The 24,186-nt window shown below is 45.2% G+C and overlaps 1 protein-coding gene across 1 annotated transcript in view; it reads left to right on the plus strand.

The window, feature by feature from the left end:
• The window catches only part of MORN1 (MORN repeat containing 1), a 417,830-nt gene that overhangs the window by 389,811 nt on the left and 3,833 nt on the right, over positions 1 to 24,186 (plus strand). Inside the window, exon 13 of the mRNA XM_083163328.1 lies at positions 12,893 to 12,969. Coding sequence (XP_083019454.1) covers positions 12,893 to 12,969 — 77 coding nt within the window. The remainder of the gene's footprint in view (positions 1 to 12,892; positions 12,970 to 24,186) is intronic.

Consider the following 24,186-nt stretch of genomic DNA (forward strand, 5'->3'; position numbering starts at 1 on the left):
TCTTTTATATACAATGAGCAGGTGAAAATTAATTTAACTATATAAAGTAGTAGTAGTGTGGAACTTGAACCCTTAATGCGTGGGGTGGACCACTCAAGCAGTGTAGCCTATCAGGGGTTTCTCCTGTTAGCCCTGTGGGCCAGTCCACCTCCGCCTGCAGGAAGTATTTGAGAATTGGAGCTGAAGTGTCTTACAATATATCTATTTACAGTCAAACATAGGGGGTTATTCTAGTTCATTCTTTCTGACAAAATCCTTCTTAGATGGACAAAACCATGTGCACTGCGGGTGGGGCAGATGTAACTTGTGCAGAGAGAATTAGATTTGGGTGGGGTTTTTCTTCAAAGTGAGATCTATATTGCAGTGTAAAATCATGCAGTCAGTATTTTCCCTGCACAGAAACAAAAAAACTCACCCAAATCTAATTCTCTCTGCACATGTTACATCTGCCCCCCTGCAGTGCACATGGTTTTGTCCATCTAAGAAGGATTTTGTCAGAAAGAATGAACTAGAATAAACCCCATAGTTTTGTTCATGCCGAGGATGGGATTATATTTTTTATAAATTACATTTTTAAAGTGTTCTGTGAATAGGAAGATTCGGAATTAAAGAAGAATTAAACAGCTTCTGAGCTCATTATAAGGTGTACAATGTTGGATTTACACTGGGAACTGTAGAATCTGGGTCAAAAATGTTATTTACTATGGAAAAAGTTCTAACTTCTGTCGGTGAGACATTATAAAAAATATGTGGAACCGCTGCTGCTGAAACTGACATCTGTCTGTGAGATGAGCTACAAATTAATGAGGCTCGGAGAGACTCAGTGCAGTTCACATATCAGTGGCTGGCAGCAGGAAGGAGCATTGTTTAATCATGTTTTATGTCAGTGTATCGAGATACCTTACTGTAATTTTGCACCATATGTTCGAGCTTGTGAATTGAGGAATGTGAAAAACTAAACAATTCACACACTTTTAATGTGATGAATCGAATTCTGCACCCCTATGCATTTTTCTTTACTCTTTTAAGCCCTGTCAGCTAGAGGTGGGATAAACTTTTCCTACTAACAATCTGTCTGAAATGCCAATGAACCAATTGAAGATACAGTATATTCGTGTTTGAAGATGCTACGGGCTATTAAAAGGTATAGAGTAGCGAAACAAACAAAATAATCGGTAAAACAGAAACAAAAAAAAACCAGGCTGTTCTTTTAAGGCATTTCTCAGCTATAGTGAATATAAATAGCGTTTGTGTTGTTATTCTAATTGGAATTTACTCTCTGTTCATTTGTGGGGCAGAATTTACGTTAAAAAGGAAAGTTTAATTAAGTTCTATCTCCCCTGGAATACAGTAGCAACTGCTGCAGAAAGATTAAGGGGGGGGGGGGGGTATTCAATCTCTGCTGCTATTTCCGACAAGGGAAATAGCGGCAGCCGCCTATTTAATTTTGTCTTGTCCGACAGCATTGAAGAGAGAGATCGATAGAATGGCCCTGACTTTGAAAGCAGTCGGGCCCGTTTTGTCGATTACGGCCATGAATTGTCACGACCGTGCCCGATTCTCGTCAATCCGCGAGTTTTTATGCGGACATGCCCCCTTTTTGCCGATAGGGAAGCGGGACATTGCATTCTGCCTGGCGATTTGCTGTCAAGCAAAACGAAAATGGGCCGGGGTCATGGCTTTCGGGACAGAACAACAGTTGTGACCCGGGAAACCGAAAGTGTGGTGGACATACGCATATGGGGCCTAATTCAGGTCCGATTACAAGGGGCAGAAATCAGCCCCGTTCCAATGGTGGGGTCTGCGCATGTGCGTATTTACATATGTGCAGACCCCTATTCGTATCACACTCTCGGAGGTAGGGAAGGGAGGGGGCGGAACCTGTGCCGGAGATGGGGATCGCCCAATGAAGGAAATTCCACTGGGAACGCAAGTGGGCCGATACAGAAGATACATTCTACTTAGTTGGTACCATTCATCTAACAATTTATGTGTTCTCCCTTATTTTAATACAAATAGAACTAGAGATAGCATTGTCCCAAATCTCTGTCCAGTCTTTGTCAGCCAGAGTAGTGTTGAAGTCCGCCTCCCAGGCCCTCTCATCAGAAGTGCGTTGGCGGATAGTCTCCCTAACAAGCAATGTGTATAAGAGGAAGATCAAACCTCTAGTAGAAGAGATTCTAAGACATACAGTAAAGCTTCAAAAGTAGCGAGAAGCCGATTAGTGAGGAGGTGTTTCACTGTGGAAGGAAAGTGCCTAATTTGTAAGAATTGATAGAAATTTCTAGTAGGGATAGCTTTGTTTGGATCTGAGAAAATTGTGGGAAAATTGTGTCTTTAGAAATATAATTTAGATATAGAATATTTCTATCTCTCCATGCAAGGAATGACACTTTATGCGTACCTGGGAGAAAGTCGTGGTTATGTAAAATTGGAATAACAAGGGATGGGCTAGGGCAGTGATGGCTAACCTTGACACTCCAGCTGTTGTTGAACTACACATCCCAGCATGCCCTGCATCAGTTTTAGCATGGCCAAATAGTAAAACTGTAGCAGGGCATGCTGGGATGTGTGTGTCATGAACCGGCATACAGCACTGTTACCTCTCTCACGCTGGAGCACTCCAGTTTACCTGCTTCCTAGTGTCCCTGTTGCTTAGGTGCTGAGCATGGCCACGCCCCCCTTGGTATGCTCCACCAATGACTGCAAACCCTCTGGTACAAAGATCAGCTATTCCCAGCTAGCCTTGCCTTGGACTACAAGTCGCTACCAGCAACAAGTATCCTGGCTCTGTCTCAGTTCAGTTCCCTTGTTCTGACACAGTTACCTGTTCCTGCTCGTCTCCCTGTGTGATTCCTCCAGTCAATAATCTCCTGCTGGTTTTTCCAAGTTCCTGATTCTCTGCTCCAGTTACCCTCCGTGGAACTACTGCTCCCAGCAACCAGACTCCAGGTTCCAAGCTGCAGTACAAGCTGCCATTTCCAAGTGCAGCAGAGACTTCCAGCAGGTGTAATCACCAGCAAGCACCTGAGCAACAACCTGAGCTATCCAGCCTCTTAACCCATCTGGTGCTGAAGATTATCAGTGTAAGTCTCCTGCCAAGCAAACCTGGTTTATACTGCTGCAGCATTACTGGCATTTCCTGTGTTGTTTACTGGACTTATACTGCTTGCCTTACTGTTTGGACTCTCAGCTTCCACGCTGATTATTTCCATTGCTCCTACCATTTGTTTCAATTGCCATATTGCCTGTCTGCATCTTCAATAATAAATACCAGCGCACATGCGCAGAAACTTCATCTCGCCTCCACGACTAATCCTTCCTTCCACCACTGACCCACAAGCACCAACACCGGGAACATCACTAACCCCAGATCTGACAGTTAGTCCAAGGCCCATGGACCCGGACGGAGGTCAGAATGTGGGTACAGGGGCCTTCCAGAGCTTGTCTTCTCGGTTAGACAGTCAGGAGGCCGCCCAACGACAAGTTATCGAGTTTCTGCAAGGAATGTCGTCGCGTCTGGATCGTCTGCAACAATCATTTCCTACTGCTTCTGTGCCTCCAGTGTCTTCTCCAGTGCCAGCTTTCAGTTCTTCCGAGTCCGTTCCTCCAGTAGTTCTGACTCCAGTCTCTCACCTGCATCTTAATGCACCCGCCAAGTATGATGGCAATCCCAAGCTGTGTCGAGGGTTTATTAACCAGTGTGAAATACAATTTGAACTGCTACCCCACAACTTCCCAACGCAACGGACTAAGATCGCCTATATAATATCCCTGCTGACTGGTCCTGCCCTGGCTTGGGTTTCTCCTTTGTGGGAGCGTGCAGACACTTTGCTTAGTAATTACCCAGAGTTCCTCTCAACTTTCAAGCGCATCTTTGATGAACCTGGGCGCTCAACTTCGGCCTCTTCAGATTTGATTCAACTCAGACAAGGCAACCGGAGTATGTGTCAATACATTATCCAATTCCAGACGTTGGCATCAGAGGTTGAGTGGAATAACGAGGCATTGGTGACTGTCTTCCGGCATGGTCTTTCAGATCGCATTAAGGATGCACTTGCCACTCGAGATATTCCTCCGCAGCTGAACGATTTGATTTCCTTGTGTACTAAAATTGATTCCCGTATACGTGAACGGAACAGTGAGAAGAATCGCAGTGATCTCCGCACACCGTTGCGGCCTATGCCTCCGGCACAGTCCCAGTCTTTAACTTCGGATGAGCCTATGCAGATAAATAGGTCTCCTGAGGAGCGGTCAAGAAGACTACAGGGAAGACTGTGTCTATATTGTGCGGCTGCTGGTCATCAGTTGAATTCCTGCCCTGTACGTTCGGGAAACGACCGGGCCTAACTTGTAATGGGGGAGTCAAGTTAGGTTCACTCCACCAATCTCCTCCTTCTTCAGATCTTGTTCTACCAGCTATTATTGAGACCAATTCTGGACTTTACTCTGTGTCGGCCTTAGTCGACTGTGGTGCTGCCGGCAACTTCATCACGCAGTCTACAGTAGACCGTCTCCGTCTTCCAGTTTCAAAACTGTCCCAACCAATTTACATAACTGCGGTAGATGGAAGTCGCATCCAAGAGGGCCCAATTACTCAGCAAATACAATCTGTCGTACTGGGTATAGGAATCCTTCACTCTGAGCTCATTGAGTTCCTCATCATCTCTAAAGCTTCACATGAGGTCATTCTGGGGATGCCGTGGCTCCAGCGACATAATCCACGATTTGATTGGTCAACTCTTCAGCTGGTATCCTGGTCTCCATCCTGTTACCATACCTGTCTAGCTCAAGTTATTCCAGTGAGATCTTCCGGTACGTCCTTGTCATCAGGTCTCCCAGAAGCCTACCAAGACTTCGCTGACGTCTTCAGTGAAAAGGCAGCTGATAACCTGCCTCCTCACCGGGAGTGGGATTGCCCTATAGATCTCATCCCTGGTAAAAATCCTCCTCGTGGACGAACTTATCCTTTGTCAGTACCAGAGACTGAGGCTATGAGTACCTATATTAAAGAGAATCTCCAGAAAGGGTTTATCCGTCCGTCTTCTTCTCCTGCCGGAGCGGGATTCTTCTTCGTTAAAAAGAAGGATGGAGGATTACGCCCTTGCATTGACTATCGGGGTCTAAATGATGTGACTATTAAGAACAGCTATCCACTGCCGCTCATTACCGAACTCTTTGACAGGGTAAAAGGGGCTCGTATATTCACCAAGTTAGATCTTCGGGGAGCCTATAATTTGATCCGTATCCGTAGTGGTGATGAATGGAAGACCGCGTTCAACACCCGTGACGGTCACTACGAGTACCTGGTCATGCCCTTCGGGTTGAGTAATGCACCCGCAGTGTTTCAACACTTCGTAAATGAAATATTTCGAGATGTGCTGTATAAGTATGTAGTCGTTTACCTTGATGACATCCTCATCTTCTCTCAAGATCTCCAGTCCCACCGACAGCATGTCCGAGAAGTTCTGCGACGTCTTCGCCAGAACCAATTGTATGGAAAACTTTCGAAATGTGTCTTTGAAGTTCCATCCATACCCTTCCTAGGGTACATAATTTCCGGTACAAATCTTCGTATGGATCCTGAGAAACTCAAAGCCATTGAGTCCTGGTCAGTTCCAAATACCCTGAAAGCCATCCAGCGATTCCATGGATTCGCCAATTATTACCGAAAATTCATTAAAGGTTTTTCCACCTTGATCGCTCCCATCTCCAATCTCACTCGCAAGGGGGCAGACCCTACCAACTGGTCGGAGGAGGCCCTGACTGCTTTCCAAAAGATCAAATACGCCTTCATTACGGCTCCGGTCCTTGCTCAGCCTAACGTCAACCAGCCTTTCGAGCTAGAGGTGGATGCTTCCACAGTTGGAGTTGGTGCCGTTTTGTCACAAGTGGGTACCGATGGCAAGATACATCCATGTGGGTTCTATTCACGCAAGTTCCTTCCTGCAGAAAAGAACTACGCCATAGGAGACCAAGAACTCCTGGCTATCAAACTAGCTCTAGAGGAATGGAGGTATCTCTTGGAAGGAGCTAAATTCCCCGTGACCATTTACACCGATCACAAGAACCTACTTTATTTGAAAACCGCACAGTGACTCAACCCTCGTCAGTCTCGTTGGTCATTATTCTTCTCTCGTTTCAATTTCAAGCTTCAGTTCCGACCAGGCTCACAAAACGTTAAAGCAGATGCTCTATCTCGTTCAATGGCTCCAGATGAAGAATCTTTCGATTCAGTCCTACACCCCATCCTGAATCCAATTGTCTTCGCCTCTACTCAAGTATCTCTAGTTCCACCTCCGGGGAAAACGTTTGTCTCTCCTGATCTCCGTTCCAGTCTCCTCTCTTGGGCGCATACATCCAAGTTCAATGGGCATCCCGGGGTCCAGAACACCTATAAGTTCCTGTCTCAAAACTACTGGTGGCCGAAAATGAAGGCAGATGTACAAGACTTTATTGCTGCCTGTCCTAAGTGTGCTCAGCATAAAACTTCACGTCAGGCTCCTGCTGGGCAATTAAGACCTTTGTCCATTCCAACTCGCCCGTGGTCTCATTTATCTATGGACTTTATCTCTGAGCTTCCACCATCCGATGGCTACAACACCATTTGGGTAGTCGTAGATAGATTCACGAAAATGGCCCACTTCGTCCCTCTCCGAGGTCTACCTTCAGCTCCTCAGTTGGCTCAAGTCTTCCTTAAAGAGATCTTCCGTCTCCACGGTCTACCCAGAGAAATCATATCTGACCGCGGAGTCCAATTTGTGGCAAGATTCTGGAGAGCTCTCTGTTCTGCGCTGCAAGTTAAGTTGAAATTCTCGTCTGCGTATCACCCTCAGACGAATGGGCAGACAGAGAGAGTGAATCAAGATCTTGAGACTTTTCTAAGACTCTATATCTCCTCTTCACAGGATGACTGGGTGAGCCTCCTTCCATGGGCTGAGTTCGCACATAATTTCCGCTATCATTCTGCTACTGAGACCACTCCCTTTTTTGCTGTTTATGGTCAACATCCCCGAGTTCCTGATTTTCAAGACCTTCCGGCCATCGATATTCCAGCTGCTTCTTCTGCTCTCCAGCACTTCTCTCAGATTTGGAAGAAGATTCATACTTCCCTCAAAAAGGCTTCCCAGCGTTACAAGTTATTCGCTGATCGCAAGAGACGTGCAGTCCCCAGTCTAAAAGTCGGTGATAGAGTCTGGTTGTCCACCCGTAACCTTCGTCTCCGAGTGCCTTCAATGAAGTACGCTCCTAGATACATTGGGCCTTTTTCAGTGGTTAGAGTAATCAGCCCGGTGGCATACAAGCTTCAGTTACCACAATACTTAAAGATACCCAATGCCTTCCACATTTCTCTCCTCAGACCTCTAGTACTCAACCGCTTCCAAAGAACTCTTCCTGTTGGTCCCAAAGTTCAAACTCAACGGGGCATCGAGTTCGAGATCGAGAAGGTGGTAGACTCTCGGATCCGGTATGGTCGCCTTCAGTATCTAATTGATTGGTCCGGGTATGGTCCTGAGGAGAGGAGTTGGGTTGATGCTACAGATGTCCACGCCCCCAGGTTGGTGAAAGAATTCCACAGGTCTAATCCTTCCAAGCCGCGTGGGTGTTCGGTGTCCACCCCTAAAGGGAGGGGTACTGTCATGAACCGGCATACAGCACTGTTACCTCTCTCACGCTGGAGCACTCCAGTTCACCTGCTTCCTAGTGTCCCTGTTGCTTAGGTGCTGAGCATGGCCACGCCCCCTTGGTATGCTCCACCAATGACTGCAAACCCTCTGGTACAAAGATCAGCTATTCCCAGCTAGCCTTGCCTTGGACTACAAGTCGCTACCAGCAACAAGTATCCTGGCTCTGTCTCAGTTCAGTTCCCTTGTTCTGACACAGTTACCTGTTCCTGCTCGTCTCCCTGTGTGATTCCTCCAGTCAATAATCTCCTGCTGGTTTTTCCAAGTTCCTGATTCTCTGCTCCAGTTACCCTCCGTGGAACTACTGCTCCCAGCAACCAGACTCCAGGTTCCAAGCTGCAGTACAAGCTGCCATTTCCAAGTGCAGCAGAGACTTCCAGCAGGTGTAATCACCAGCAAGCACCTGAGCAACAACCTGAGCTATCCAGCCTCTTAACCCATCTGGTGCTGAAGATTATCAGTGTAAGTCTCCTGCCAAGCAAACCTGGTTTATACTGCTGCAGCATTACTGGCATTTCCTGTGTTGTTTACTGGACTTATACTGCTTGCCTTACTGTTTGGACTCTCAGCTTCCACGCTGATTATTTCCATTGCTCCTACCATTTGTTTCAATTGCCATATTGCCTGTCTGCATCTTCAATAATAAATACCAGCGCACATGCGCAGAAACTTCATCTCGCCTCCACGACTAATCCTTCCTTCCACCACTGACCCACAAGCACCAACACCGGGAACATCACTAACCCCAGATCTGACAGTGTGGTTTAACAACAGCTGGAGTGTCAAGGTTAGCCATCACTGGGCTAGACTAAATTTCCTATTTGCTTATTACCAAACAGACATGGGAAGGAAAACAATAGGGTAAGACGCCACAGTCCTAGGATGACGGAACCTCATTTTCCAAGGGAAGAGACCATAGACCGACCCAGTTCATCATCCTCAATAGCACTCCAGGCCTTCCATGCCTTAGGATTACACCACTGTACACAGTGAACTATCTGTGCAGCTAGGAAATATATTTTGAAATTAGGGGAACTATGGGTATGACGTTGTCATAACTGAAAGCGGACCCTAGGTGTGGAACCTTAAAAATGCAAATGCATAGGAGAGGATATATATTGGAAGAGAATGAAATAGAAATAGCTCTTCTAGTGTTGTCAGACTCCTGGTGACCTGGAAGGAACCCTATTTGATCTGGGTGTACCAGATGGGTAGAAAGGGGGCTGAACGGTTGCTAGTATTTTAGCATACATTTTAAGGTCTACATTCAGCAATGAGATTGACCTATAATTATCGCATTGTGTGGGATCTCTGTCAGGTTTTGGATTTGGCACAATATCAGCTTGTAAAGATGCTGGAGAAAAAGACAGTGAAGGGCAACCCTAATGCTTACTAAACCAACCAAGACATTATGACCAATGTTGTGCTTCCAACTTTGTTGCAACAGTTTGGGGAAGGCCCTTTTCTATTCAAACATGACTGTGCCCCAGTGTACAGTGTACGAAGCAAGGACTATAAAGACATTGGCCCTTATTCTGGTTGACTCGCAAGGCTGCAAGCCCCCCCCCCCCCAAACCCCCGCAGGCATGCAAATGGATGATTTGCATAATCATCCATTCGCAGCCTTGGGTGCGGGGGGAGAAATCATTCGATGGTCTATGGTGTCTCAGACCTGTGAGTGCACTGTGTGAGGACAGGGCGGGCAGCTGACATCTGCTTACGTCAGCTGCCGCCCCCCGCACACGCGTTACCAGGCAAATTGCATGGGAATGCCCAGCGTTCTCATGGGAACACCCATGAAACGCTGGGCGTTCCCATATGCAAATTGCCCGGCCCGCCACCCCACGCCCCTCTACGTTCCCCACACGGACTTCTGTGTATGAGCACTGTGAGCGCTCGAACACAGCGGCTGCACATGCGCATAAAAACCTATGCACATGCCCAGTTGCAAACAATCGGTCCCCTGTGCGAATGTTCTTGTCCAATGTCAATGCCTGACCTCATAAATGCTATACAGAATGAATGGGCATAAACTCCCTCGGAAACACTCCAAAATGTTGTGGAAAGCCTTATTTATACTGTATATCTATTTGAATACAATATCATTACAGTCATGGGGGGGTTTTAATATGGGATTCCGACTGTCGGAATGTCCCAACAGTCAGAATCCCTGCCCATTTTAGCTTCACTCAACTTAAACTCGACAGCCGGATTCAATGTTCTGGGCTTTGAGTTTTGGAAAGTCAGAGGACTGGTGAAAACAACATTCCATGGCCATTTCCGACAATACAGACTTGCCTCCTCAGGGAGGCGGGTCTGCGGCAGGCCAGTCCCAGCAGGGATTGAGGGGTAGATGTATGAAGCAGTGATAAGGGAGGAGAAGTGATAAAGTGACTGGTACTTTATCACCAGCCAATCAGCTCCTGACTGTTAAGTTACAGGCTGGGTTTAAAAAGGGACAGTCAGGAGCTGATTGGCCGGTGATAAAGTACCAGCCACTTTATCACTTCTCCTCCCTTATTACTGCCTCATACATCTACCCCTGAATATCTTAACTGACGATATTTCCACTTTTGGTATTATCAGCAGACATTGAACCCTCCCCTGTTGGTGTAATGGTCAGGCATCCAAATACTTTTGTCCATATAGTTTATATACCCAATTATAAACACTTATTTCATGGATATTATTTGTCACATGTACACATTTAATTTTTATATTTAAATTTTAAAGTCAAAAGAGCCTATTTTATGTTTGATGAACCATTCATAAAGAGTACAGAAAAAAACGCTTTTTTCCTTCGTAAGCCACCATTTGGATAGTGGTCCATTGTGGTTTCTCCACTAGTGTCCATATGATCTGGAAAAGTTTCTGGAGCTATGTGTTAGGCAGCTTTGTTGAACCTGCGCTCATGGCACTAAACGTGCAGATCTGATTTAGCCTCTGCAGAAATCTGCGTCAACTGCAGCCTGCGTGCTATAATGAAATAGTCCTGGCAGATTATTAGCAAATAGTCATTAACTGCGGCTAATTGAGTTTGGCCTTATGTATTTCCAAGAGTGTGGAATGGTTTTCGTTTTCCAACAACACATACTAGCACTGTAGTTCTGTAACTTTTCAATTATTTAGGTACCTTATAAATAATAATTTGATTATTAATGATTTAAAGTATCTGTCATAAAACCTGTGGATCCATGATTGACATTGAGTCTCACGTTAAACACTTCCTGTATATTCCGTAAGAAGTTCTCTGAGAGGATGTGGGATGGGAGACATAGAACTCAGCAGTGTATCTATATTATTGCTAAAGTGGAACTCATCAGTCCCGATTACAGCGGGACAGTCCCGATTATCAGGGCTGTCCCGCTGTACCTCCCGCGGCCGGCAGTATCCCGCGGTGAGGGGGGGCTGTTGGGAGTCCCCCCTGTCTGCTGCATGTGCACAGCGTCTATTCCCGCAGCCAGGGGGCTGGGGGCATGGCTAGAGGCTCACAGAGCTTCTGGGTCATGCCCCCATAGCGGCAAAATGGGGGCCGAAATTTTCAGCGCGCCGTAGGCGCACAGCAGCAACGCCCCGCCTCGGGGACGTCAGAAGTTGGGAGGTATGCAGTACATGATGGTGGCATTGGACTGCCAATGGTAGGAGTACTCAATTTTTCAGCCAGTACAGGGAGCTTCTGGCAAAACTCAAAGCTGGGAATTGGACTATCAGTTGCAGATTGTATAAAAATCTAAATAAACTATTTTTACAGCCTATAATTATTTTTCCCCCTAATATATAAATGCTTTATTTTCTTAATAAAGATGTTATGCAATGACACTGCTATTGTACTGTACCCTGAGATGGTTATAGCATAGCACAGTTATTCCCAAACTGTGTTCTGTGGGACCCTGGAGTGTCTTAGGGGACTTGCAGAGGTGACTCGGATTGGTGATCCAGAACCAATTCAAATTATTGTAATAGGCAAATTGTGGACAAACAGAAGTGAATCCTATCCCTCACCAAATAACTGACCACTAAGGAAGAGATATCAACACAATTTACTTAATTACATTTTTCTTTCTGATTTTCTCAACGATAAACTTTTGGCCTAGGGGTGCTGTGAAAATAATTCTGGTACTCAGGGGCACCGTGCTTCAAAAAAGTTTGGGAACCACTAGCCTAGGAGCACAGACTCGGAATAGCATGGAACTCAAGCTACTGTACGCACCTCATGACATTCCTACAATACAGAACAGTTCAGTGCGATTGCCTTATAGTTCCTGTCATGAAACAGCCTACTGACAAAGCTACAGCAGGTCAACACAGCAGGGGGTGTGGCATCGCAATAGCTGAAAGGTGTGATCTCATCCACATGGTCCCACCCACTGCTATATACTGAAGTACCAGATTAGTGTCATAGTAAAGTGGGTGGTGGGGTCATGATGACACCATTCAGCACAAATTGTGTCCTTGTTCGGCACACTTCCACTTTGTAATCAGACAGCTGCGGGAGGTAGCTGTGGTCTCCTGCAGGAGAGGTGAATGCAGACAGTAGGAGGCTGACTCAAGGAGGCTTGCCCTCTTTTCCGAGAGGCTGGGAGTGCCACATGATCTTTGGGACCCTACCTGCCATTCTGGAGGAGCAGGCGATAATATTTCACACAGACACATCCAACCAAGCTCGGTCTGACGGAGTCCAGCCTCTATACGCCATGCTTTGCAAGCTGTCTGGCAGGAGTGCACTGGCTTCTTGGGCTTCCACTGAGGGGAAGGGGCAATGATGCTTTAGAGTAAAAAGTTTATTGATGTATTGTCTTACTATGGACAAGTTGGTAACAGAACTACAGTTACTAACTTTTTGTGCTGTGAAGTACACAAGACAATAGTTAATTACGGTCAAACCTTTTTCTATTATGAAATGTACTCAGTATAAAGTAATGGGTTGTTGTTTTATTTTCCTTTTTTCCTGATTGATGTTTACTGTTGTCCTCTAAATATTGCTTAATGTTTAATCACTAACCTTATTGTATCATCATGAAACGTGTTTTGGTGCATCCCTCCACTTCTTAGCAATGAATACTGGGTAAAAGCAAAGAAAAGTTTACCTACAGTATTGCCAACAGTCCTTTCACCACTATATTCCTTATTTTATGGTGCTACATATAATGAAATCATTCTGGTTATTTTCTGTAAAGTTACATGCTTACGGTTTGTTTCTGTTTCAGATTGGATTTACTGAATAAAGAGCGTAAGGGGAGAAGAGAGAACCCTTTGGCAGACAGTAGCAACGCTGGCAGGCCAGGTAAATATTACGTAATCATCCATTCCAAGGTTATACAGTTGGAGCCACTCTCATTAGAGTGGCTCCTGGTATTTCTTTCACCATCCCCCAGGTCCCACCATCCATCTGAATGGTGAGCATTCTGCTGCACAGGCGGCACACCTGCACCCATCGCCCCCCTAACTCCCTGAAGCCTGCCCTGTCGCCACCGAAGCCTCCAAGGTACAGTACACATAGGGACGCACGAGCGAGTGAGTTCTCGCGTGTCACCGTCCGCCACTACTACCCGATGCCAGCTAGGGGGATCTGGTGAGCGCTCGCCAATGCTGAGGACGGCTACATCTGTAGGTGGTGGAACCAGTATTCAGTAGACCTGTATTCCTCTATTTATTCACTAGTCCAGTGTTCCACTTGGATGCCTCAGGGAACTTGCAGGGTTGCCCTGGGTTGGGGGTCCAGGACTAATTCAAATAATTTCTGGTCAATGTCATAGTAAAAACCAGAGCTTGTGGCTTTCTTTCATAAATGATGTGGACAAACAGCAGCGAATCTTGCCACTCACCGCATAACTGAACCTAAAGAAACTCACGTCTCAGTATGGTCACTGGCTTCTTAAACATAAAGCCATAGAATTTGACGGCAGATAAGAACCGCTTGGCCCATCTAGTCTGTCATTTTTTTAACCAGATTTTTTCCTCAAACCCTAATTGCTCCTTATTTCTTCATAAGGATTTCCTTATGTCTATCCCATGCATGTTAAATTCCTCTACTGTCGGGTGCCGGACAGGGTCCCGACAGTCGGGATCCCGACAGGAATTTACCCGACATTGGGATCCCAACTGTCAAAACACCGGCTATTTTCCCTCATGGGGGTCCACAAACCCCATAGGGGGAGAATAGAATAGCGAGCCACCGTGCCCGCAGCGTGGCCAGCGCAGCGAGCTCGCAAGGTGCTTTGTTGCGCTCGCCATGCTGTCTGGGTCCGGCCAGTCGGGATCCCGACGTCGGGCTAATGACTGTCAGGATCCCGACTATCGGACCCCTATACCACACCCCTACTGTCTGACGGGAGGCTATTCCCCTTGTCTACTACCCTTTCTGTAAGATTTCCCTTGAACCTCCCTCCCTCCAGTTTCAGTGCATGTACTGTACTCCTGTTCTAATACTTCTCTTCTTTTGAAGAATATTTCCCTTCAACCTGTATCATATATAGTACATTTCCAATTTCTGATGAACAAATCCCTCATGTTTTACTGTCTGACATCCCCTTCATCTTTTATGATTTCAACATCCTTCTTAGTAATTCACATTTTCTTCTGCCTCCTGACTGTATCCTGTTGGAGAAAAGCGCGCTATATAAATAAAATGTATTAAGTAAATTTACTTACTGTCTGCACCCCCCCCCCCTCCTCCCTATCATATCCTCTAATTCTACTAATTTTTTTGCAGCTTTCCACCACCCTACAATATTTTCTCCCTTCAGTTAGTTTACACACCACTGTCCCAGTCGGGTAGGACTACCTCTCTATCACACCGCAATTATTATCTTTAATCAGGTGTATCTGATTCCTCTTTCTTCTGAGTATCAGCCACAGTCTCAGCCAGGAAACGTAGAACATGTATGAATTAAGCCTCATACATATGATGATGCTGTTATTTACCATGTCTACCTGTGCATGCATGTAGCCACGGATTGCATGTAGCCACTGGGATCTGTGCCATTTCAGAGCATCATGTGGACTGCTCTTTCAGTGTATTTGGTGGGATACCAATACCTGGGACTAATAACCTATCATATTGCAAAATTAAAGACTTCCATTTACTTTGGTTTTACATGGTTTTATAATAGCAATTGCCTATGTGAGATTGTTGAGATTATTGTAGATATATTGTCCCGTTGGCTTGGTGTTAGCTTAAACCTGGGCTTTGTAGACCAAACTGATTGTCAGTTTATATGGAGGTGCTGGCATTCCTTAATGATCAGATAGTGAAGTGCACTTGGTCTTCAAGTGAGTCAATTTAGCTTCTATCTTGACATGGAATCACAGAGGATTTGCTCACATTTAAGGCCCCCATACATTAGTCCGACGCCCTAATGACAAGTCGGACCTGATTGCCCCGGCAGCTCCCCAGGAGGGATCACATGCGATGGCACTTCATGTGCCAAGTTTTGCATGTGATAAATCGCATGCGATTTATCACATGCAACTCCTGAGGAGCTGCAAGGACAATGGGAGCGGGGGACAGCAGCGGGGGTATGCCCGCGACCAGAGAGCCAGGCAGGGGGGGCAACACAGGGAGCCGGGCAAGAAGCCGCTGAGGTCTCAGCCAATCAATGGCTTCTTATTCATTTGTATGGGCTTTTTTTTTCTTTTGAAGTGTTCTGCTCGCGCTGCGTTGCTGCAGCATCTTCTCCTGCCGGGCTCCCTGGTTCTCTGCGCCGCCCCCCTGCTCCCGCTGATGGCAGCGGCTTCCTCCTCTGCGCAGCTCCCTGCCCCGTCCCCCCTGCTCACTCCGCCTGGCTCTGGTAGCTCCTCCGCCAGCTGTAGTCCCCCGCATGGCTCGTCCGAGGGGATGTCTCTATAGGCGATTTGGACCGATTTCAGAGCCCGATTCATCCGAATCGGGCAAAATAGTGCCCAAATTGCATAGTGTATGGGGGCTTTACACATGGCTTCTTCATGTTGCGCGGCGTTTGCTACAAGATTAGATTGATCAAATTTATGGACATGGCGAAGACACAGGGGGTGATTCATAAGTGGACGCTATAACAGTACAGGCTGCCACTGTTTTCACAGCCGCTACTGCAAATGTATAAGTATGCTGCAGCCAGTGGACAATGCTCTGATCTATTGTGGTGCGCAAAAAGCTGAACCACCAGTTGGACACTGACCGCACCATCGGATACTGAAAAACCTTATGACGGTAAGAAGAAACAACCTATAGGGAAAAATATACGGTAGAGAAAAAAGACGCAAATGTTCACAGGACATTCCGATCACTGGCTAATCTGTCAGCCTCTATCCATAATAACCTACTTCTTTGCAGCTTAAGTAAGCAAGAATGCCCCTATCCATTTATAGACTAGGGGTCTAAATGTAATAGGGCGTCAAAATCAGAAAGTGGGAGATTTTGGGAAAGTTTCCCATTTTTATAAAGCGGCAATCATTTACACTGAAAAACCAGGTTGATTTTGCCATGTAAATGATTGCCGCTTTAAAAAATAGGAAAACTCTCCCAAAATCTCTCCCTTTCTGATTCCCACACCCTATTACATTTGGCCCTAGGTATTTTTCTTCACAAAGAGAAAGATTATTGTACCCCATCATATCAGGAATACAATAAAATTCTAGGAATATTAATTATTAATTAACACTAATGTCTTAGATGTTAGTAAGGACTCCAACTTCTAGTTTGCTAGTTCATGAATCTGCTTACATACGCCATTTGAACAAATACAGTTAAGTTCCTAGAGAAATAATAATAAAAAGGGTTGTATTTTATATGTGCAGCTGCCTGAGGATGCGATAAAACAATACAACTCAGATTGTATAGCATTTCCAATTGATTGTAAGAAGAATCAAGGCCCATCACATAGATTGTTAACTTCATCCCAATTAAAAGTGACATGGGCTACAACAGCGAAACGGAGATACATCACTATAAGTAAGCACAAGAAATCCATAATAACCTTTGTACTAGTGATACCCTTACAAAACTGCCATTCAGGTGGGGTTCTATCGCATTTGGAAAAAGAATGCAAAACTGCCATTCAGGTGGGGTTCTATCGCATTTGGAAAAAGAATGCACTGATCTAGATAAAAAGACGCTGTTTTCTATTACAAAATGAATAACAGACATGGCAAAAAATATCTCCGTTAATATCTTTTCCTGAAATGATAATGTACATGTGGAAACTGTACGTTTTGACCCATATCTGTGTTGTGTGAACAAAAAAAAAAAAGTGTTTTAAGATATAAATTTGGCTTTCTTAGTTTACCCATTTTCCAACAAAAGGGTTCTTGTTCTGTAGATGGGGATGATCCATCGCCCAGATTACTTGCTTCAGTAATACCAGGATAAAATCAGCACGGTTATCCCTACCTAAACTGTGCTTCATTTCATTACATAGCACAGACAGTTCATTTACAATCCAGCATTAAAGGCTCTTTAATGGGGAATACCTCTGCCCACCTGTTGCGAAACTAGAAGAATCATTTCACTATGTTTATTTAATGAAACATCTGACTAGAAAGGTATGTCTGTTGGACAGATACAGTCTGTATTGTTGACCCAGTTTTGAACTGGGAGGATTCTGAATGGGAGGATGACTTATTATTTAACCGGACTTAAATGAAATTCCCCGGCAAACTGTAGTTTCCATTTATGAAAAAAAAAAAGTGTACAGTCATTGAAATATTTGCATTATATATTAATCATCCCAACATCTTATGTGTTCCTCTAGCATGTAAAATCCTTAAACATTCTTAGCTTATATAACTAAACCTGAAATAAAGACTTAGAGACATAGGTTTGGCAGAAATTGTTAACTGATTTATTTATCGAAACTTAAACTAGATTGATTATTTAAATTAATTAATTAACTAATGGTGGCCAAGAAAGAACGGCTACTAACTAAAAACTCCACCCCAACTACAAACGTAACTGGCCTAACTCAAACAAGTGGTATCCAACTCCACCCCACTGCACTGACTACCCACCCGGCCGGGTGGGGTCCCTGTCCCCGAACGGGTGATCCAGCGAAGGCCTAAGTCAATGAGAGGTGAGTGCACCGAAAACAAGCCATATACGTAACATCAACACATAATGTGAGCTAATTTGATTAAACCTGCCGTTCTTTCCCGCCTATCAGCTAACACGATGAAACCCACCACCCTCAATAAAAGCAAAAAGGGAGGGAGGGCGGGAAATTCAGCAGGAAGAAGAGGAAGTCTCCTCCCCTTCCTGCTACTGACATCCCAGTCAACACTGCCAGACCTATTAACCCTATTGGATCCCCGAGTCACATGCTTCAGAGGGTGACACACAGATAGGGATGTTTAACCCACTACATGCCTATTGCTGGCATTACGTTATTCAACTGTGGAGCCTTTTATTTTTGTACTATACGGTTGTTGGGTCGACACATATTAGATCGATATGTGTTGGGTTGACCACTGAAGGTTGACACGGCTTAGGTTGACACATAAAATAGGTCGATATGGCTAAAGCCAACAAGGTTGGAAGATCGACACAAGTATTAGGTCAACAATGGCAAGGTCGACATGAAATTTTTTTTTATTTTTTTTGAGCCAACATGTCCCAGCAGGCGGTATATCAGGCCTTACCATTCACTAGGCCCTAGGGCATGAAGGGAAAATAGAATAGTGTGCTCAGAGCAGCGAGGCATCGTGCCCGAAGCATGGCAAGCGGTTCACTTTGACGGTGTCCATGTCAACTATATTGACATTAGAGATGTGCAGGTTCTGATTTACTCTGATTTCAAAGCAGGATCTTATTGGCTATTCCAAATCACATGACAGTTGTTGACAGTTGATAGCCAATAAGATCCTGCTTTGAAATCAGAGTAAATAAGAGAAAATCAGAACCTGCACATCTCTAATTGACATGCGGGACAAAAAAGTGAAAAACTTATGTCAACCATTTGACTGTCAGTCAGCAATTTGGTAGGATTTTATTTTATTTACATTGGATTTTATATTTCAGTCCATGTATTTTTTTGTAAGCTTATATTCCTGGTCACATATATACAATTGTAAAGCGCAACGGAATCTGATGTGCAGTGTATCTGTGTTTTTCTGAGTTTGGAAGTGACCCCCACTGAGAGAATAAGAAACCCCCGTTAGATGGAAATTTATGCATCAAAAACTTGAAAATAAATGGCAGTGTCAGAGGTCATAAATAAGCATATGTATTACATTTTCTGTGGGACTTGTAACATATGATACACAATATGGTATCTTAAATCACATTATCACTACCTGGTCCACATTACAGACGGCTGGTAAGACCTAGTACTCCTTAGACATATGTGCCTGTAAAACATATATATATATATATAAATATAGTTTGTATATATTGTACAACAATGCTCACAATCCTCTAATAATTGCAGCAATTAGAATCTGTGGGTGAAATGTAATAGGATAAAAGATTCAGAAAGTGAGAGATTTGGTAAGAAATCTCCAGGTGTTTTAAAGCGGCAATAATTTACACTGCAAACTCAACTGGTTTTGCAGTAAATGATTGCCGCTTTTAAAAAACCTGGAGATTTCTTACCAAATATCTCACTCTCATCCTATTACATTTCACCCTGAATGCTTTCTCTTTCTCTGCCCATCTCCTCCAACCAGTGCCAGCTGCACCCTTTTTGTTTAAAACTTACACCACCTGAGTCTGTGATGACATCAGCAGCGTTGCAGAAATTGCCAGAAATATACGCAGCAGCGCCATTTTCCTGGAGATCTGTGCATCTGCTTTAGAGTCTGAGCCCTCTAGTGTGAATCTAGGGGGTGGTACGGGGGTGCACAGGACCACCCATTAGCCCATTTTGTAGCTGAGTGATAGGGCTTTCCAATGAGCCCAGCCCCGTGTCTCTAGCCCCCTGGGAACCAGAGATACTGCCAGGCAAAGCTGGAACGTTTTCCCTATAGGATAACATGGGACCTGCTAATGCCAACCCCCACCCAGTTCAACGGCTGCCAGTTCCCTCTTCGGCATCACTGAAGCTCGAGGTTGATCTCAGTCGCACCCAAATCGCTGGGCCTTCAATCTGATACCAGGCTGGATCCATATGGGTTAATTGGTTCCAGGGATATTGAGGTTAAACCTTTTTTTTCATTTCTTAAATGTAATTTCATGACTGAACCAAACAGCCCAGTTTCACGGGACCAAAATCATTCGAAGTCCACTCAAAAGTTCTTCAATATAATACTGGTCTCATGTAAATGGGTCAGTTGGTTCCGAAGATATAGCTGGTTGGTTAAAGGGGGGTAGGGAGAGGGGAGTGTTTGTCTCTCCCCCTCACACCAGCCTGGGAATGTTTTTTAAAGCAGCAATCAGTTACATGGCAAAAACAACCTGGTTTTGCCATGTAACTGATTGCTGCTTTAAAAATAATGGGAAAACTCTCCCAAAATCTCTCACTTTCTGAAGCTCTCATCCTATTACATTTGGCCCCATAAGTCTATCCATCCTGCTGGAAGTTTTTTTTACATCTCCTGGCATATCCCTCATTTCTATTCAACCCCCCCCTGCTGTTATCAACATGATCAATGGGAGGCACTCGGTGATTATACCTCCAAATAACTCAGAACTTTGCTCTTCCTCCTGTTAGTGTATTGAGGAGTGCACCAGATGGTGCATTGCATAGTAACACAGCGATTTATCCTAAATGTATCCTATTCCTAGCACTAGACTCAGCAGCACAAATCATAACTGACATCAAACTTTGATTGGAATAGTGCAGAGGTGCCCAAACCCCATCATTACAGTCCAGGCTTTAAGGATATCTATGTTTGAGTAATTGTGAATTAATTAGTACCTCAAATTGATTTACGCAGTTGTGCTCAATCCCAGACATCTTTAAATCCTTGACTGTAGTCAGGGCCGAAACTAGGTGTTTCGGCGCCCGGAGCGGCAGTCATTTGGTCGGCCCCCCCCCCTGCGGAGGGAGGGGGGGCGGCACCAAATGACTGCCTTGGGGACAGGCAGCGGGGGTCCGGGGACTGGAGTAGGTTAATTCTGGCTCCTAGCACTGCCGGGCGGTGGGCGGGAAGCAGATTTTGAAAAGACTTGCCGGACGCTGATTGGCTGAATTCAGCCAATCAGCATCCGGCAAGTCTTTTCAAAATCATCAGCGCTTCCCACCACCAGGCAAATAGCGCTAGGAGACGGAGTGACGAGTGAGTGAAAGCTGCCGCCATACCAGTCCCTGGACCCCCGCTGCCAACATACCTGTGTGCAGCCAGCGGGGGTAGGCAACGTCCAGGGGTCCAGGGACTGGTCTTCCATCTCCTAGCGCTATCTGCCTGGCGGCGGGAAGCGCTGATGACTTTGAAAAGACTTGCAGGCAAATCTTTTCAAAATCTGCTTCCCGCCCACCGCCCGGCAGCGCTAGGAGCCGGAGTTAACCCTCCAGTCCCCGGACCCCCGCTGCCCGTCCCCGGGACCCCGCTGCCTGTCCCCGGACCCGCTGCCAGGACCTCACACTCGCGCCCCCTCCAGCGCCCGGTGCGCGTGACCCACCAGCCCCCCCTAGGTACGGCCCTGCTGTAGTCGTGGACTAAGTGGAACTCTAGTGTAAAGCAGAGTGGCAAAGTCAAATTGGGTGTCAGTGGTGTCCCAGGGGGGGTACGCGCCGCAACCAGGTGTCACCCACAGAAGGGACATTATTTGCTGCATTTGGCTCCTGTTATTGTGTTAGAGTTGGTACTGCAGTCTACACCAATCACCGGGGGCAGCCTGCATCTCCGTGACTCCTGGAGTGATATAAATGGGAATCTGGCCATGAGGCCATATCCTTTATGATCAGGCCATACCCCCCACCCCCTTTTTACTTACAGCTTTTGGGCGTGAATGGAGGAGGCTGCACACTGCCATCCTCCTCTCTTAAAGTGCCCTCTAAATGGCTTTCCACTCACTAAAAGCATACTGTAGATCAGGGGTGGGGAACCTTTTGGGGTCCGAGGGCCGTTAACATTGAGACATAATACCTTGGGGGCCATTTAAAAAAAAACGTTTAAGTCGTCCTGCTGCAGCCGTCTCACACTCCGGCGGCTGCCACAGGTTACATGTCGCCGGTCTGTGTGGTCTGGCGGCTGTGCAGGGAGTCTCATACAGGAGATTTCCCCTGTATGAGACTCGCTCCACAGCCGTCGGGCGGGTGGGCAGGCCACAAAAACCGGCTCTGTTGGGTTTTTGATCATTTTGCATTTGATTTGCATTCAACAGTCATTCAATTATGCATTTTCAGATTTACTAATGGAAAATTGAATATAAAACTATATTCCACGCAAAATTGAATATTGACAAAACATCAGTAGCGTTACATAGACGAATGTAGGGTTCCTTGATGTTTTAACCTTTAAACTGAAAATCAATCCTACTGTAAATTGAACACGTTTCCCAGTCGGAGTCCTCTAATGCTCGGACTCTATAGCGCTGCAATGCGCTGCTCCTCCCAAAAGGAGGAGTCTGCAAACAGGCCTCCTCCTCTCCTAAATGCCCTTGCCCAGTATCACTATATCATTCCTACAAACTGTCCCACTTCTGGCGGGACAGTTATGATTTTTTGTGACTGTCCTGCATCCCACCTGCGCCCGGCAGCGTCTCGCAGTGTGTGTGGGTGTGTGGAGGGCAGCTGGGAGCAATGTTCCCTCTAATTTTACGAAGGCTTTGTGCAGAAAAAGATATTGGCTGTGCAACTTTGGAAGGAAATGTACATTTGTGTGCGTCACATAACGTATACAGGCCTAGGTTTCGAGTTCTGTTGAGTTAATAAAGCAATTTGAATGTTTACAGACTTCACACACCACACATATAGACTATAGCAGTGATTTTCAACCTTATTAAACTTGTGGCACACTAAAACAAGATTTTAACCTTTGTGCGCTCAGTTGTAATGTCTGTGCGCGGGCTTGGCGAGTTGTGTGCGCGCGCACACGCGCACAGCTTAGAGGGAACACTGGCTGGGAGTGACCCTGTCTGTCGCTGCTCAGCGTGTCCACAGCGTTTATTCAGAGAAACGGTGGCGCAGGGGCATGGCCAGCAGCCCACAGAGCGCTGGCCAACTGAAATGTTGGTAGGTATGCTAAATAACCTTATTATATGACTATATACTCATACTCGAATATCTGCAACATCTTAGTATTATGGGTATTTGCTTTTAGCTTTGCCTAAAAAGCCGTCACATCATTTTACATTTTCACTATAATGTTCCCTAAAAATTATTTTGGTTACTTTCCATTCACGTGTCCTATTGAAATATATTGAGAGTAAAAAAAGACAATTATAAAGCATCGCATAATTATTGTAATAAGCCACATTTAAACTATAAATAATCGTGAGCAATCCTCTCCCGCTGGAGACACACTGACATTTGCATAAGACGCTGCAAAGATGGTGTCCATTGTGCCGCAGCGAATTGATTAAGGTAATTGAAAACATTTTGTTTGATAATAAGCAAAATATAAACACTAGAGATTCAGGGTGCACATGAGATTCTTCTGTGCTAATAATGGACCTGTTTGCGCTACTCTTGATAGAGTGTGATTACCGCTGATTACCATTAATAGAGAGGCTTCTAGTCTGTCGTCTAATCACAGGTGTTTGATTAGCATTGTGCTTCCATATCAGGGACATCTGTCTTATCATTGCTTATTCTACTCGTAGAGTGGCCAATTACGCAGTTTGGAACCACCGCACCCCTTTCTAATTTTTTATTTATTGCTTATTAAATGAAGTGAATCATGTGCTGATTGCACAATGTTTTTACACTACAGAATACCTTTGTGAGACAGTGAAGCGGATGATGAAGAACTGGCATACCAGTTTTGCAGACAGATTTTGCATGTTTTTTTCATCACACATGCTCCATTACTGTACACCAATCAATAGGGTGGATGCATCTGCATATAATACAGTTGTGTCCACATACATTTGGCCAATTTAAGCAGCCCTACTTGTCATGCCATGCTGTGGCGTGACTCTGTAGCGCCAAGCGTATTTTCATGTGACTTTTTCCGATAACTTGCATCTTATTCGGAAAATAATGGGAATGGGTGGCACAAGAAGCTTATGCTGTTTAAAATTAACTCTGCATCAGTTGCTGATACCCAAGTTGTAAATAAAGTTACTGAGTACTTCCAGTCAGCCTTGTTTGCGTATTATCACCGAATGACGCTAAAGAAGAGATGCAAGATGGAATTGTCCTTGGGTCCTCCCGCCCACCCTTATGCTGTATTAATAGAATATGCACAGTTTAACAAACCAATCATTTCAGCAACAAGGTCTGCCACAATTGTGGCTGAAATGATTGGTTTATTTGAACCCCATCAAAAAAAAGAGGTGCATGATGGAATTGTTCTATATAAACAGGACATGCACAGTTTAATAAACCATTTCAGCAACAGGGTCTGCCATAACTGTGGCTGAGATAATTTGTTTGTTTGAGCCCCCACAAAAAAAAGAGTGCCTGGATTACTCTCCATTGTGTCT

The sequence above is a fragment of the Crinia signifera genome, chromosome 19 (genome assembly GCF_055691185.1).
Source record: "Crinia signifera chromosome 19, ASM5569118v1, whole genome shotgun sequence".
In the NCBI taxonomy this organism is placed as follows: Eukaryota; Metazoa; Chordata; class Amphibia; order Anura; family Myobatrachidae; genus Crinia; species Crinia signifera.